Genomic DNA, 15,971 nt, shown 5'->3' on the forward strand with positions numbered 1-15,971 from the left:
GGTCGGTTATGGGAAACCGACCGAAAGCGGTCGGTTATAAGGTCATTGTTTTAGTTTGACTTTTCTGGTCAAACGTTTATAACCGACCACCTGCGGTCGGTTTTATTGAGCTGCCACAAATTTGACTTTTTGGTCAAGATATTTTAACCGACCACAGACGGTCGGTTTTAGTTCCCCCAACAAATTTGACTTTTTTGGTCAATAGATTATAACCGACCACAACCGGTCGGTTATATTATTCTTATATCGATTGACCATATTTTGGTCAAACATTTAAACCGACCGACTTCGGTCGGTTTTAGTTTACACGTGGCTGTGGCGTCCACGTGGCTCCAGATGGCATTGCTGCAGGGCCCAGGTAGCGACTTTCTTTAATAAGCAAAACCGACTGACATTTCGGTCGGTTTTCGTCTTTAAACCCGACCAATAGCTGATAACCGACCAGGTTACAACCGACCAGCTTCTCCGGTCGGTTTTAGTGTTAAAACCGACCGTTTACCGTTGTAACCGACCGTTTTTGGCGGTCGGTTTTGTCCTGTTTTTTTGTAGTGATATCAACTCTCATGACAAAGCTTTGAGTAATTGAGTTGATGTTTGGAAAATGATAACTCCAAATCTCGTCTAGGGTTCCAGTGCAATGTTCCGGGAAGCTTCAGGCAAGACCTAACCTGCAAAACAACGCTACACGGGGGGTTGTAATATCCGGGAAATTCGGATTTATAAATTATTATTATATTAATAAATTATTATTTGTTATTCTTGTTGATGAGTTTTTGAATTAATCATGTGTGGATTATAATTGGCTACGTGTTTATGTGCTAATTTATTTTGAGCTACAAATAGTTTTTCTGATAAAATAATTTTAACCACATTTATTTGCAAAATTCATAAATAGATATTTAATAATTGTTTTTGAATAATATTAATAATAGAATATCACAAAATTATTGGGGAGGATGAAAATATTATTTTGTATAATTTTGTTATGAAAGAAACTATTTTATAAAGTAAATTGTATTTAAATCAATTTTATTCTCTAAAAAGCAGCATTGTGAAATTACCATATCGCCCCTGTTTTTTTTTATAAAAAGGGCCAGGCCCTCCCCATTTCTTCTTCACGCACGCACGCAAGCTGTCTTCTCTCTTCGTTGTTTTCTTTCGGTAATTCATTTCTCCTTGACATACAAACCATTCTCCTTCTGTATTAGCAATTCAAGGCCGTAAAACTATTACACGACCTCTGAATTTTGCTCACCCTGCGTGTATACATACAAGGTTGTATGTATATATGAAAAACTAGGGTTTGAGTAAAAAGGGGTTTCGGGATTTTGGGTATTATAATTGTGATTAATGATCGATTATGTGAGTTGGTACTTGATTTAGGCGAGTTTCGTGGCTGGACACCCCTGTGGGCACCGCCTGGAAACTACCACCGCCGGCGATGAGCTCGGCGAGCCGGCGGAACACGGCAATGATGATACTTGAGCCCTGATATTTAATTAGTTCATGTGCAAGAGTAAATTGTGTACTTGTGAATTGTTTAGAGACTTTTAGATATTAATAATTGTTTCTTGGATTGTATGGTTTGATTTCTTTTGAGGTGTGCCACTGCAATTTGAAGTTATAAGCTTGATGTGTAATTTATTTTTGTGTGTGTAATGATTCTGGATTCTAAATGTTCATCGGAATTTTAAGTGTATATGTAAGCGGCTATGATATAGATATTGAGCCGAAAAGAAGTGATCATTTGTGGATTTTAATTATTATTACTTATGTTAATCGGATTGGATAGTAACTATGTGTTGTATACAGTTTGCGAATATTGATGTTGGGTCGGTTTCATTCCGACGGGTAGCACTATTTATAGAGGAGGTGCTGCTGAAATTTAGTCAGAATAATAATAATAATAAATAAATAAATAATAATAAAATGAATTATTCTTGGTATATGTCGATATTCTGTGCACACCTCACTTATGTGTTATGTATAATGACTGATACATGTATTTGGGTAGTAGACTAATTAAGAAGAACTCTAGCTTAATAGATTATAAAGATATAATTAAATATATTTTTATGTGACATGTAGCGTGCTATAATTATATATGCGTGTATTTAAATATCTTAACTTGGTACCTGTTATGTGATATATGTTTGTAAATTCTATGTATGTATATATGAATATAAACTTAATGAGGGATTAATTGTCGAAAGGGTAGATAGTAATTAGAGTTAGACGTTCAAATGGACGTCGAGCCTTAATGAGGGTACTGAAATAGTGTTTCTCGTGATTGTAGATACGAGTAAAGCAAAAGTAGTCGGAGGTAGTAAAGGAAAGGAAGTTAAAACTGAGGACTAGTGGCACAAAAGCTGCATTGTTCAGGCAAGTAACCCTCCTCAACCTCTAACCTTTTCGTTGAACTAGAACAATACTTTTAAAGTATGTTTAGTATATTGTACTTGTGATATCGTTGTTAATAATACCTATGCTCTACCCCAAATTGCGAAACATGTTGAGAACCTTGGGGAAGTAGAAAATTTTCAGAAGATCTTGAAAGTTAAAGTTAGCATATTTTGCTGTTTTTGTATAATGTTCTTCAAGATATGAGAATTATAAATGAAAAAGAAATGAATGCTTTGATAGTACAAGAACTGAATTCTTGTTGAAATATGAAATGTTTAAAACTGTTATTGTTGCAAAAATGATTGGTGAGCGTAAGAGGCCGAGTGACGCCGGTCCAGCGTACTTCAGGTGGCGTAAGAGGCTAGTTTCACTAGTCCAGCGTAAAAAGGCCAAAGAGTTGCCTAATTGGGTGCCCAATTGATGTCCAGAGGGACTTTATGTCCGGTATGGGGACATACGTGGCTGATCACCCGTATGGTCCAGAAGCGTCGAGTAAGGATCCAATCATAATGCTTATTTTAAATTTTATGAAAAGAATGTTTATTTGGAAAAAGCTCTGATGCGATGACAGGAAAGTTTTTTTTTAGGAGATTATTTTGTGAAGTAACTTGAGTTTATTGTGAAACTCCAAATAATTTTTAGACAAATAATTTCTTTTAAACCTTTGGAATTTACTAAAACCAAATAAATTTATACTCCTCTCTGTCTTTTATTTTTCATAATCACATGAGCTTAATCTCTTTTCCTATATTAGATTGGTTACTTGCTGAGCTTGTTTGGCTCATATTTTCTTGTCTAACCCTGACAGCTAGGTGTGAAGATCGTGTGAACCAAGCCTACCACCAGCAAGAATAGTGCTTAGCAGTGAGACTGATAATGTTTTGTTGTCTCGAATAGATAGTACGTGAGAACATTAAGTAGTAAGCTGGAATTCTGTAAGGATTAATTCATGTAAATTATTCAGGTTATAACTGTAACTCTATACCGGAGTTATGTTTTTAATTTGTTCTAGAATTGTGATAATATTTAGTTTGCTTGTTTCATACCATAACCTGTGATAGGTCCAGGGAGTATTGGGGTCTGAATATTATATTCATGTTTGAATTAATTTAGTTATGTGACTCCCCGATCTAGGCCCCAGATTGGGAGGGTGTCACAAGTTGGTATCAGAGCTACAGGTTTTGGTCACTGAAACAAGCCAGGGTTAATCAAATAGATAAGGTTTATAAAGAGTGGATAATAGGAATGAAACTCATATAGGGTTATGTTCGATTTGTGGTTATGGACTCGACATTTAGGAAGATGGAGTGACTGTAGAGATTCTTTTGAATTTTGATTAGTGTAGTTGCTAAGAGTGAAAAGAAAAACTGGGTTACATGACCCGTGCTAGGCGGTAAGTCAGAGCGAGTGTTGTAGAAGAGATAGCTAGTAGGCAGATGTGTAAGGGGCCTATAGCCACTGACCCGCTAATTAAGGCCTTTAAATTTATGAGTTCAGGGACATGGATGTTGACCCGGTTAAGAGCTATATGAATGTTGATTTATTCAGTTATAGATTTCTTCATATGATTGTTGTATAATCGCTCAAGTAATGATTGTTTTAATACCTATGCATAATACCTATGTTCCCCACTTATTTGTGAATCCTTGTAGCGCGATAGGTTCCTATAAGAAAAAAGAGAGAATGTATTCAATGAAAAAAAAAAAAAAAAAGATAAGGTGGGAGTTAATGAAGTGTTTGAGAGCAACTAGTAATATATGTGGGATCAATAAAAGAAAGTCTGATGTTATGTTGGTATATGGGTATTGTCTAATAAATCTTTGTTGTTCAGAAAGATGTCAGACTCAACTATTCCCCCTGCAACCACAGTCGAAAGAAATGCTGAGAATCCGGAGGGTCAGATTCGTGCAGACCCTACAATGGCTCAAATTTTACAAATACTCCAACAGCAAACTGCAGTTATAGCACAACAACAAAAACCACCTCAGTCAGGAGTGACTTTTAAATCCTTTCAAGCTGTACACCCTCCGGAATTCAAAGGTACTGCTGATCCTATAGAAGCCAAGGCATGGATTAAGGAGATAGAGAAAGCGTTTGCCTTAGTTAAGGTAGGTGAAGATCAGAAGACAGAATTTGCAAGTTATTTCTTGAAGACGGAAGCCAATTATTGGTGGGAATCCACGAGAGTTTTAGAAGGTGAGGGTATAATCACATGGCAGAGATTTACAGAATTATTTCTTGAGAAATATTTCCCTAGTTACATGCAAGATCAAATGGAGATCAAGTTTCTGGAATTAAAGCAAGACGATATGAGCGTAGCTGAGTATGAGACCAAGTTTTCTGAATTGGCTCGATTTGTCCCTGAGTACATTAATACTGATGCTAAAAAGGCAAAAAGGTTCCAGCAAGGTCTAAGGTCTTGGATCCGAGGTAAGATTGCAGTACTTGAGCTTCAGAGTTATGCAGCGGTAGTTCAAAAAGCAATGATCATAGAAGGGGAAAGCGAATTGTCTCAAAAAGAGAGAGACATGAGAAAAAGGAAGAATGAGGAAGTGGGAGGAGGTTCAAGTAAGAGGAATTTTCAAAACAAGTTTAACCGGAAGTTCGAAGACCAGAGTAGGGGAAATCTGAAACCTAAAGAGGGAAATGGAGGGCAAGGAACTCGATATCAACCATCTACCCAACAAAGACCAGTAAGGCCTCCATTACCTGAATGTGGAACTTGTGGGAAGAAGCATCCGGGCGTTTGTAATAAGCCCAATATCACCTGTTACAAATGCAACAAGAAGGGGCATTATGCCAAAGAGTGTACCAATCAGAGGATAGGAGTTACTTGTTATAAGTGTGGGAAGCCGGGCCATGTTGCTCGGGAATGTAAGGAGTCTGCTCAAGCTTCAAATGTTCTTAGAATTACTGGACCACCAACTCAAGCTTCACCTACTCAGCCCAAAGCCAGAACTTTCAACATGACTATGCAAGATGCCATACAAGACGCAGATGTGGTGGCAGGTACGCTCCCTATAAATTCAGTTAAAGCAAAAGTGTTAATTGATTCCGGGGCTACCAAATCTTTTATTTCTGAAGAGTTTGTGAATAAATTGCAATGTGAAACCCAACCCCTTAAACAACCTTTAGTAATAGAGGTAGCAAATCAAGCGAAAGTTTTAGTTGATCAAGTCTGTCCCCAGTGTGATATCGAGATAGAAAACTGTCACTTGTATGCTAATCTAATACCCTTTAAGTTAGGAGAATTCGATGTGATCTTGGGAATGGATTGGTTAACAAGTTATGATGCGCAGATAAATTGTAAGGAAAAGAAAGTCACATTGAATTTAGAAGGTGATAGGGCAGTTATGTTTCGGGGAAAGAAGCAAGTCAAGAAATTTCTCACTATTGTGCAAGCTAAGAGATTGTTAAGACAAGGATGCGAGGCTTATTTAGCCCACGTGATAGATGTAAACCAAAATTCGCCAAAACTCGAAGATATACCAATAGTGAATGAGTTTTCCGATGTATTCCCAGATGAATTACCAGGATTACCCCCAGATCGGGAGATTGAGTTCACTATTGATTTAGCACCAGGGACCGAGCCAGTCTCAAGGGCCCCCTATAGGATGGCTCCTGTAGAAATGAAAGAGTTAGCGAAACAGTTGCAAGAGTTGCTAGATAAAGGAGTAATCAGGCCTAGTGTGTCTCCATGGGGAGCACCAGTTTTGTTTGTAAAAAAGAAAGATGGGAGTATGAGGTTGTGCATTGATTATCGAGAGCTTAATAAACTAACCATCAAGAATAGATACCCATTACCTAGGATTGATGATTTGTTTGACCAACTTAAAGGAGCTACTTGTTTCTCTAAGATTGACCTAAGGTCGGGATATCACCAGCTCAAGATTAAACCTGAAGATATACCAAAGACTGCTTTTCGCACTAGATATGGGCATTATGAATTCTTAGTTATGGCTTTTGGATTGACCAATGCCCCTGCTGCATTTATGGATCTAATGAATAGAGTTTTTAAGAAATACCTTGATAAATTTGTGATTGTCTTTATTGATGATATTCTTATCTATTCAAAAACAAAAGAAGAGCATACAGAACATTTAAGGATGGCTCTAGAAACTCTTAGGAAAGAAAAGTTGTATGCGAAGTTCTCAAAGTGTGAATTTTGGTTAGAGGAAGTGCAATTTCTAGGTCATATCGTTAGCAGTGAAGGAATAAAAGTAGATCCAGCTAAGATAGAAGCGGTAATGAAATGGGAAAGGCCTAAGACCCCAACTGAAGTGAGGAGTTTCCTAGGTTTGGCGGGATACTATAGAAGATTTGTACAAGATTTTTCAAGTATAGCAACCCCTTTAACTAAGTTGACAAGAAAGAATGAGAAGTTTGAATGGGATGATGAGTGTGAAAAGAGTTTTCAGGAATTGAAGAGGAGATTGGTATCTGCACCAGTGTTAGTGCAACCTGATGACCAAGGAAATTTTGTAATATATAGTGACGCTTCTCATAAGGGATTAGGGTGTGTGCTGATGCAACATGGAAAAGTAATCGCATACGCTTCTAGACAGTTAAAACCTCACGAGCAGAGATATCCAACTCATGATTTAGAACTTGCAGCAATCGTATTTGCTTTGAAGATTTGGAGGCATTACTTGTACGGAGAAAAGTGCGAGATCTATACGGATCATAAAAGTTTAAAATATATTTTCACCCAAAAGGAACTTAACATGCGTCAAAGACGGTGGCTGGAGTTGATAAAAGATTATGATTGCACGATAAATTATCACCCAGGGAAGGCGAATGTCGTAGCAGATGCTCTAAGCAGAAAGGAGAGATTAAATTTATTAACTTCGGTAGAAGACCTAAGAAAAGAATTGGAAGGGTTGGAGATAGAAATATGCATTCCCGAGGATACAAGCCAGAAAGCTTATGTACTGATGTTTCAACCAGAATTGATAGAGAAGGTTAGGAGATGTCAAGAGTATATGCTTGAAAGCGAAAGAGAAAAGTTGTCAGGAGAAGAACTTCAAACTCATAAGGATGATAAAGGAATATTACGATTTTCTTCTCGAATTTGGATCCCCAATGTGAGCGAGTTAAAGGATGAAATTTTACGCGAAGCACACAGTTCAAGTTATTCTTTACATCCTGGAAGTACAAAGATGTATAAAGATTTGAAACAAAATTTTTGGTGGCCAGGGATGAAGAAAGATATTGCAGACTGGGTAAACAAATGTTATACTTGTCAGAAGGTAAAGGCTGAACACCAACGTCCAAGTGGATTGCTACAACCACTAGAAATTCCAGAATGGAAATGGGAACATTTGGCTATGGATTTTGTAGTGGGATTACCGAAGACTCGGGCTAATCATGATGCCATCTGGGTAGTAATTGATAGATTGACGAAATCAGCTCATTTTCTGCCAATAAATGAAAGGTACTCCTTAGAGAAGTTAGTTCAATTGTACTTGAATGAGATTGTGATGCGACATGGTGTTCCTGTATCGATAGTATCAGATAGAGATCCTAGATTCAACTCGAGATTTTGGAGGAGATTCCAAGAATGTTTGGGCACTAAACTTAAGATGAGCACCGCCTATCACCCGCAGACTGATGGTCAAAGTGAAAGAACAATTCAAACGATAGAAGATATGCTTAGAGTTTGTGCTATAGATTTTAAGGGAAGTTGGGATGAACATTTACCTTTGGTAGAGTTTTCATACAATAATAGCTATCATGCAAGTATTGGAATGCCACCGTATGAAGCTTTATATGGAAGAAAATGTAGATCCCCGTTGTATTGGGATGAGGTTGGGGAGCGAAAGATTATGGGTCCAGAATTAATTCAACAAACAAAAGAGAAAATAGAACTTATTCGAAAACGATTAGTTGCTGCCCAGGATCGACAAAAGAAGTATGCAGATCAGCATAGGAAGGATAGGGAATTTGAGCCTGGAGAGGCAGTGTTGGTTAAAATCTCACCTTGGAAAGGATTATCCAGATTTAATAAGAAAGGAAAGTTGAATCCTAGATATATAGGACCGTTTGAGGTTTTGAACCGAGTAGGAAAGGTTGCTTATGAGTTAGCTCTACCACCCCATATGCAACACATTCATAATGTATTCCATGTGTCGATGCTTAGAAAGTATACTCCTGATTCGAGTCATGTGATAGAGTATGAACCTATAGAGATCCAGCCAGATTTATCATATGTTGAGCAACCAGTCAAGATTCTGGATCGAAAAGAAAAAGTGTTGAGAAACAAGACGATGGCTCTAGTTAGAGTTTTGTGGAGGAATCCCAGAGTTGAAGAGTCAACTTGGGAGTTAGAAAGTGAAATACGTGAAAAGTACCCTCATTTGTTCACTTAGGATCTGATTCTGGGGACAGAATCCTTTAAGGGGGGGAGATTGTAATATCCGGGAAATTCGGATTTATAAATTATTATTATATTAATAAATTATTATTTGTTATTCTTGTTGATGAGTTTTTGAATTAATCATGTGTGGATTATAATTGGCTACGTGTTTATGTGCTAATTTATTTTGAGCTACAAATAGTTTTTCTGATAAAATAATTTTAACCACATTTATTTGCAAAATTCATAAATAGATATTTAATAATTGTTTTTGAATAATATTAATAATAGAATATCACAAAATTATTGGGGAGGATGAAAATATTATTTTGTATAATTTTGTTATGAAAGAAACTATTTTATAAAGTAAATTGTATTTAAATCAATTTTATTCTCTAAAAAGCAGCATTGTGAAATTACCATATCGCCCCTGTTTTTTTTATAAAAAGGGCCAGGCCCTCCCCATTTCTTCTTCACGCACGCACGCAAGCTGTCTTCTCTCTTCGTTGTTTTCTTTCGGTAATTCATTTCTCCTTGACATACAAACCATTCTCCTTCTGTATTAGCAATTCAAGGCCGTAAAACTATTACACGACCTCTGAATTTTGCTCACCCTGCGTGTATACATACAAGGTTGTATGTATATATGAAAAACTAGGGTTTGAGTAAAAAGGGGTTTCGGGATTTTGGGTATTATAATTGTGATTAATGATCGATTATGTGAGTTGGTACTTGATTTAGGCGAGTTTCGTGGCTGGACACCCCTGTGGGCACCGCCTGGAAACTACCACCGCCGGCGATGAGCTCGGCGAGCCGGCGGAACACGGCAATGATGATACTTGAGCCCTGATATTTAATTAGTTCATGTGCAAGAGTAAATTGTGTACTTGTGAATTGTTTAGAGACTTTTAGATATTAATAATTGTTTCTTGGATTGTATGGTTTGATTTCTTTTGAGGTGTGCCACTGCAATTTGAAGTTATAAGCTTGATGTGTAATTTATTTTTGTGTGTGTAATGATTCTGGATTCTAAATGTTCATCGGAATTTTAAGTGTATATGTAAGCGGCTATGATATAGATATTGAGCCGAAAAGAAGTGATCATTTGTGGATTTTAATTATTATTACTTATGTTAATCGGATTGGATAGTAACTATGTGTTGTATACAGTTTGCGAATATTGATGTTGGGTCGGTTTCATTCCGACGGGTAGCACTATTTATAGAGGAGGTGCTGCTGAAATTTAGTCAGAATAATAATAATAATAAATAAATAAATAATAATAAAATGAATTATTCTTGGTATATGTTGATATTCTGTGCACACCTCACTTATGTGTTATGTATAATGACTGATACATGTATTTGGGTAGTAGACTAATTAAGAAGAACTCTAGCTTAATAGATTATAAAGATATAATTAAATATATTTTTATGTGACATGTAGCGTGCTATAATTATATATGCGTGTATTTAAATATCTTAACTTGGTACCTGTTATGTGATATATGTTTGTAAATTCTATGTATGTATATATGAATATAAACTTAATGAGGGATTAATTGTCGAAAGGGTAGATAGTAATTAGAGTTAGACGTTCAAATGGACGTCGAGCCTTAATGAGGGTACTGAAATAGTGTTTCTCGTGATTGTAGATACGAGTAAAGCAAAAGTAGTCGGAGGTAGTAAAGGAAAGGAAGTTAAAACTGAGGACTAGTGGCACAAAAGCTGCATTGTTCAGGCAAGTAACCCTCCTCAACCTCTAACCTTTTCGTTGAACTAGAACAATACTTTTAAAGTATGTTTAGTATATTGTACTTGTGATATCGTTGTTAATAATACCTATGCTCTACCCCAAATTGCGAAACATGTTGAGAACCTTGGGGAAGTAGAAAATTTTCAGAAGATCTTGAAAGTTAAAGTTAGCATATTTTGCTGTTTTTGTATAATGTTCTTCAAGATATGAGAATTATAAATGAAAAAGAAATGAATGCTTTGATAGTACAAGAACTGAATTCTTGTTGAAATATGAAATGTTTAAAACTGTTATTGTTGCAAAAATGATTGGTGAGCGTAAGAGGCCGAGTGACGCCGGTCCAGCGTACTTCAGGTGGCGTAAGAGGCTAGTTTCACTAGTCCAGCGTAAAAAGGCCAAAGAGTTGCCTAATTGGGTGCCCAATTGATGTCCAGAGGGACTTTATGTCCGGTATGGGGACATACGTGGCTGATCACCCGTATGGTCCAGAAGCGTCGAGTAAGGATCCAATCATAATGCTTATTTTAAATTTTATGAAAAGAATGTTTATTTGGAAAAAGCTCTGATGCGATGACAGGAAAGTTTTTTTTAGGAGATTATTTTGTGAAGTAACTTGAGTTTATTGTGAAACTCCAAATAATTTTTAGACAAATAATTTCTTTTAAACCTTTGGAATTTACTAAAACCAAATAAATTTATACTCCTCTCTGTCTTTTATTTTTCATAATCACATGAGCTTAATCTCTTTTCCTATATTAGATTGGTTACTTGCTGAGCTTGTTTGGCTCATATTTTCTTGTCTAACCCTGACAGCTAGGTGTGAAGATCGTGTGAACCAAGCCTACCACCAGCAAGAATAGTGCTTAGCAGTGAGACTGATAATGTTTTGTTGTCTCGAATAGATAGTACGTGAGAACATTAAGTAGTAAGCTGGAATTCTGTAAGGATTAATTCATGTAAATTATTCAGGTTATAACTGTAACTCTATACCGGAGTTATGTTTTTAATTTGTTCTAGAATTGTGATAATATTTAGTTTGCTTGTTTCATACCATAACCTGTGATAGGTCCAGGGAGTATTGGGGTCTGAATATTATATTCATGTTTGAATTAATTTAGTTATGTGACTCCCCGATCTAGGCCCCAGATTGGGAGGGTGTCACAGGGGTGACATCCCGTGAGGCGCCTCCGGCGTGATAATCAGTGATTTGGATGTGCTTGACAAGTAAGGGAAATCAGAGAGTTTTCACTCTAAATGTATGGCGAGAGATGTTTTTGAGAGAGAGTTTTGGGGAGAAATTTGCACTTACCTTCCATTTTGGCTGGGGAGTTCCTTATATAGGCCCTTGGCCGCCACTGTTGCTACAGTGGCGGGTATGGGTCTATAGCCACTCCCCAGCATGGGTGGCTGTTTTGGTGCACCTACTGTCCTTTTTTCTGTCCTTTTGGGATTGGTGCATGCTTGTTACCCTGTTTGCCTTGTACTTAGTAATGATGAGGTCTGACTTTGGAGGTCTTCAGACCCTGTAGCTGGGGCGGGTACTGTTGGCGGTCACTGTAGCGTGGTACCTTATCATTGCCCCCCTACGCCTTCCATCTGCTTTAGCGGGTGGGAGGGGTAAGTAAAATCCCTCCCGCAAAGGTGCCATCCCGGGCTGTATTTGTGCAAGTGTGTAATTTTGAGTGGTTGGATTGATGTGGCGGGCTATGGGCTTTGATTTACCCGGTTTGTGTTTGCTGGGCCATAGATTTCAAAATTTTCAAAAGGTGTGAAGCTTTTTGCCGCCTGGTCTTGTCGTTCCGTATGGGGAGTGTACGGTTTTTCCACGTGGCTTACTGTGAGTGGTGGATGCTGTAACTGCATGCAAGGTTAATTTGACTGATGGTATTTTGTGCGGATATTTGTGCCAATTAACTACTGGCACAGATACATGTATGAGGCTTTTGACGGGGGTGATGGATGTGTATTTTTGGCGCTTCAACTGCCTAGGGAAGTAACGGCTGAAGTTCAAAGGGCTGGAGTGCTGTCTATATAAAGGGAGTTTTTATCTTGGTGAAAAGTGCTCAGTTCATCGCGTATCTTTGTAAAAGCTTGTCTCTGCAATATTGGTGAGTGTTCGAGTCTAGGCTTTGCCGGCGTAGTGATCATCTGTTTTCTTGCTTTGTTATCTGATCGGAACTTTTAACCGGTCGTCTCGCCTTGGTTTGTTTTGTGCAGGTGATATGTCTTCCGACAGCTTTGCAGCTAGTTCTAACCTGTACTATGGCCGGTCGAGCGAGTGGCGCCGGCGACAGGATCTGATCAACCGGATTCGCCGGTTGCCGGCCGAGCTTATCACGGTGAGAATCGCGGAGGCTCTGGAGGACGAGGAGCAGTCCTATGAGTCTGCTCTGGAGATTGTTTACCACGAGCTTTTGCTGCCGGGTCGTGCCCGGGACGCGGAGGAGGTGGATGGGCGGTTGATGGTGCCGATTGACAACCCGCCGGTCCCTCCTGGTGTCACGGTGCGGGAGCGGTTGCGGGACGCGGAGGTGGAGAGGGAAGGCCTGCTTACCAGGCTGGAAGCTGTAGATGAGCGGATTGCGGAGCTGAGGGCTCAGCTTCCTTAGGTAGTTTCGATGCGGTAGTAGCCCGTGTCTGATTGTAATGGAATTTCTGCCTTAATGTGAAACCGTTTATTCGCTTATTGCCTTGTGTTGCCTCTGTGTTTTGAGTTTAGTTCCTGCGATAAAGTTTTGAAGCGAACAGAACACGTAGTAAAAATGAGGGTTGTGCCCCCCAAATATTGGGCGCGGCCAATAATGAAGGATGATAAAAATTTTGAGTAAAAATGAAAATGTGCCCCCCAAGTATTGGACGCGGCCAATAATGAGGGAAGTTGAGAAAATTTGAGGTAAAATGATAATGTGCCCCCCAAGTATTGGACGCGGCCAATAATGAGGGAAGTTGTAAAAATTTGAATAAAAATGAAAATGTGCCCCCCAAGTATTGGACGCGGCCAATAATGAGGGAAGATAAAAATTTGAATAAAAATGAAAATGTGCCCCCCAAGTATTGGACGCGGCCAATAATGAGGGAAGTTGTAAAAATTTGAGGTAAAATGAAAATGTGCCCCCCAAGTATTGGACGCGGCCAATAATGAGGGAAGATAAAAATTTTGAATAAAAATGAAAATGTGCCCCCCAAGTATTGGACGCGGCCAATAATGAGGGAAGATAAAAATTTGAATAAAAATGAAAATGTGCCCCCCAAGTATTGGACGCGGCCAATAATGAGGGAAGTTAAAAATTTTGAATAAAAATGAAAATGTGCCCCCCAAGTATTGGACGCGGCCAATAATGAGGGAAGATAAAAATTTTGAATAAAAATGAAAATGTGCCCCCCAAGTATTGGACGCGGCCAATAATGAGGGAAGATAAAAATTTGAATAAAAATGAAAATGTGCCCCCCAAGTATTGGACGCGGCCAATAATGAGGGAAGTAAGCTGGCGGGATGGTACTAGGAGTGGCAGTGGTATGGTCGTGGGTAGTTGACTCGGGTGACCGTTAGGGGTGTGGGTGTCCGCGTGCATTAAATGCACTGCACAGACATTCACCGAGGAGACTGTTGACCGCTGGTTTTCCAGGTGCGTTTGAGTTATATTTGACCTAGGAAACGCCTGTGGGAAGTTTGAACGCTTTGGGAACACCATCTGCTTTTATTGCGGAGCTGTGGCTGTGGCTATATAAAGGCTAGAGGAGTTCATTTGTGCACTTCATCTGTGCGTTCATCTTCTTTCTTCTTTTCTAATTCGTCAAATCGTTCTTTTTCCTGTGAAATTACTGTAAAAAATGTCTGATAATTCTTCGGCATCTGTGAGTAATGGCAGTGATGTATCCAGTGGTAGTTACAGGACGCAGATGCGTTGGATGAGAAGGGTTGAACTTTTGACCTTGTTCAATGATTTGCCGACCGATCCGTTTGCTAGGAGGTTGGCTGATATGCTGGAGGACGGCCTTCCCTACGACGACCTCCTTGAGGAGGTGTATGAGAGGATGCTGGTCCCGGGACGCGGGCGAGCGGCGGTGCAGATCAATGGGCGGTGGTATGTGCCCATTGATCGGCCGGAACCCGTGCCGGAGGCTACGGTGGCGGATAGGCTGACTGCGGCCCGGGAAGAGAGGGACGAGCTGCAGGAGCGATTAGAGGATGTCCAAGCCCGTATTGCGGACCTGGAGGCTCAGCTGTAGAGTAGGGCTTCCTTGTCGCGGACTGAGTCCGCTTTGGCTTGTATTAAAAAAGAATCTTAATATATATATGTGAAGTGTTTTGCTTTCCCGCTGGCTTTTGGCTTGCTTGTATTTATGTTTTTTGTCTTCGACCAATTTATGACTGGTAATAAAGTGGGTAATAAATGGGGAATAAAATTGAATGCGAGAATGTTGTGGGTGAGATTTGATAAGCAGAGTGGCGTATATGTATTTGTGTACATGGGTAATCGAAGAGGCACCGGTTTTCAAAGTTGGGGGTTTTTTGGGGATGAAGTACGGTTTATGCGGCTTTTGAGGAGAGGTGGGTGTGATGGTGCAGTTTCTGAGCCAATCGTGTGTGCACACGTGGCCATGCAGTTAATGCATCTCTTGGTAATTGGGGGAGTATATATGTATGTCTTAAAACCCAGTTCTGAGTATATTTGTCTGAAGCTTTAGCTTTTCCGAAGTGCTCCGCTTTTTCACCTGTAAGTTGCGAGAGGTCGGCCGGAGGAGTAAAGTGCAACCGTTTTCTTTGTCATTTCCGTTAACAAGTAAGCATCGCCGGCGATCCTTTAAGTTTATGGTTGTCTTTTCTCTTGATGTTGCTGCTTAGTCATATTTTGCTGATGTTTTTAGGCTTTGCTTTGTTCATCGTGTTTGTTGCCGCTCTTACTGTATTTTGCGTATTTGGTTGCTCGCCGGCGTATATAAGTCTCGTAATCGTGTTGTTGCGCCGTAGTGTGGGTAGATCGGTGTTTTAGGGCTTGTCTTTTGGGTATTTGAAATGTCTGTATGTTTGTGCTTTCGTCTTTGATTTGTGATGGTAGTAGTGAAGCTTTTGTCGCCATGGCTGCCGTCTTTACGGTGGCGTTTGCGGTTTGAGGGCGGTGTAGCGACCTCGGGATTGTCGTCTCGGGTTGTGCACCATTAGGGTTAGGTTGAAGTTTTAAGGTTTGTAATATGCGGCGGTTGCACGTGTTTGTACTGTAGGTGTTTGATAATATGTTTGTATGGGGGTTGCGGGTAAGAAAAAGGGGTTGTTTGTGAAATGTGTTTTTTGTCTGTCTATATGCCGCTATTGTTGACGGGATGGAGACGATGTATGTAACGGGCTGTTCTCTGTGTGGCCTTCTTGCAGGTAATTGATGACTGCTGTGGCTGAAGAGGTGCGTCTGGAAGCTATTCATCCGGGTACTGAAGAAGAAATGGCTGCCATGCCTGGGGA

General features: G+C 39.4%; 2 protein-coding genes across 5 annotated transcripts in view; one reads left to right on the top strand and one right to left on the bottom strand.

Moving 5' to 3' along the window:
- The window catches only part of LOC108212503 (transcription factor MYB113), a 38,807-nt gene that overhangs the window by 11,858 nt on the left and 10,978 nt on the right, over positions 1–15,971 (bottom strand). The gene's annotated exons all lie outside the window — the stretch shown is intronic.
- Positions 985–11,561, top strand: LOC135151190 (uncharacterized). 4 transcript variants are annotated; one of them, XR_010289775.1, is made up of 3 exons: positions 985–1,161; positions 2,297–2,382; positions 10,413–11,561. XR_010289775.1 is itself a non-coding variant. In XM_064088903.1 (3 exons), the coding sequence occupies exons 2-3, from the start codon at positions 4,239–4,241 to the stop codon at positions 10,472–10,474; spliced, it is 1,236 nt and encodes a 411-aa protein (XP_063944973.1). In that variant the 5' UTR covers positions 1,061–1,161; positions 2,297–4,238; the 3' UTR covers positions 10,475–11,561. The 4 variants fall into 4 exon arrangements, 2 of the variants coding, with proteins under 2 accessions (XP_063944973.1, XP_063944974.1); XM_064088903.1 differs by having other exon boundaries at positions 1,061–1,161; positions 2,297–5,412; XM_064088904.1 differs by having other exon boundaries at positions 1,061–1,161; positions 2,297–5,412; positions 11,327–11,561.

Source organism: Daucus carota, chromosome 3 (genome assembly GCF_001625215.2).
Source record: "Daucus carota subsp. sativus chromosome 3, DH1 v3.0, whole genome shotgun sequence".
NCBI classification, from domain to species: Eukaryota; Viridiplantae; Streptophyta; class Magnoliopsida; order Apiales; family Apiaceae; genus Daucus; species Daucus carota.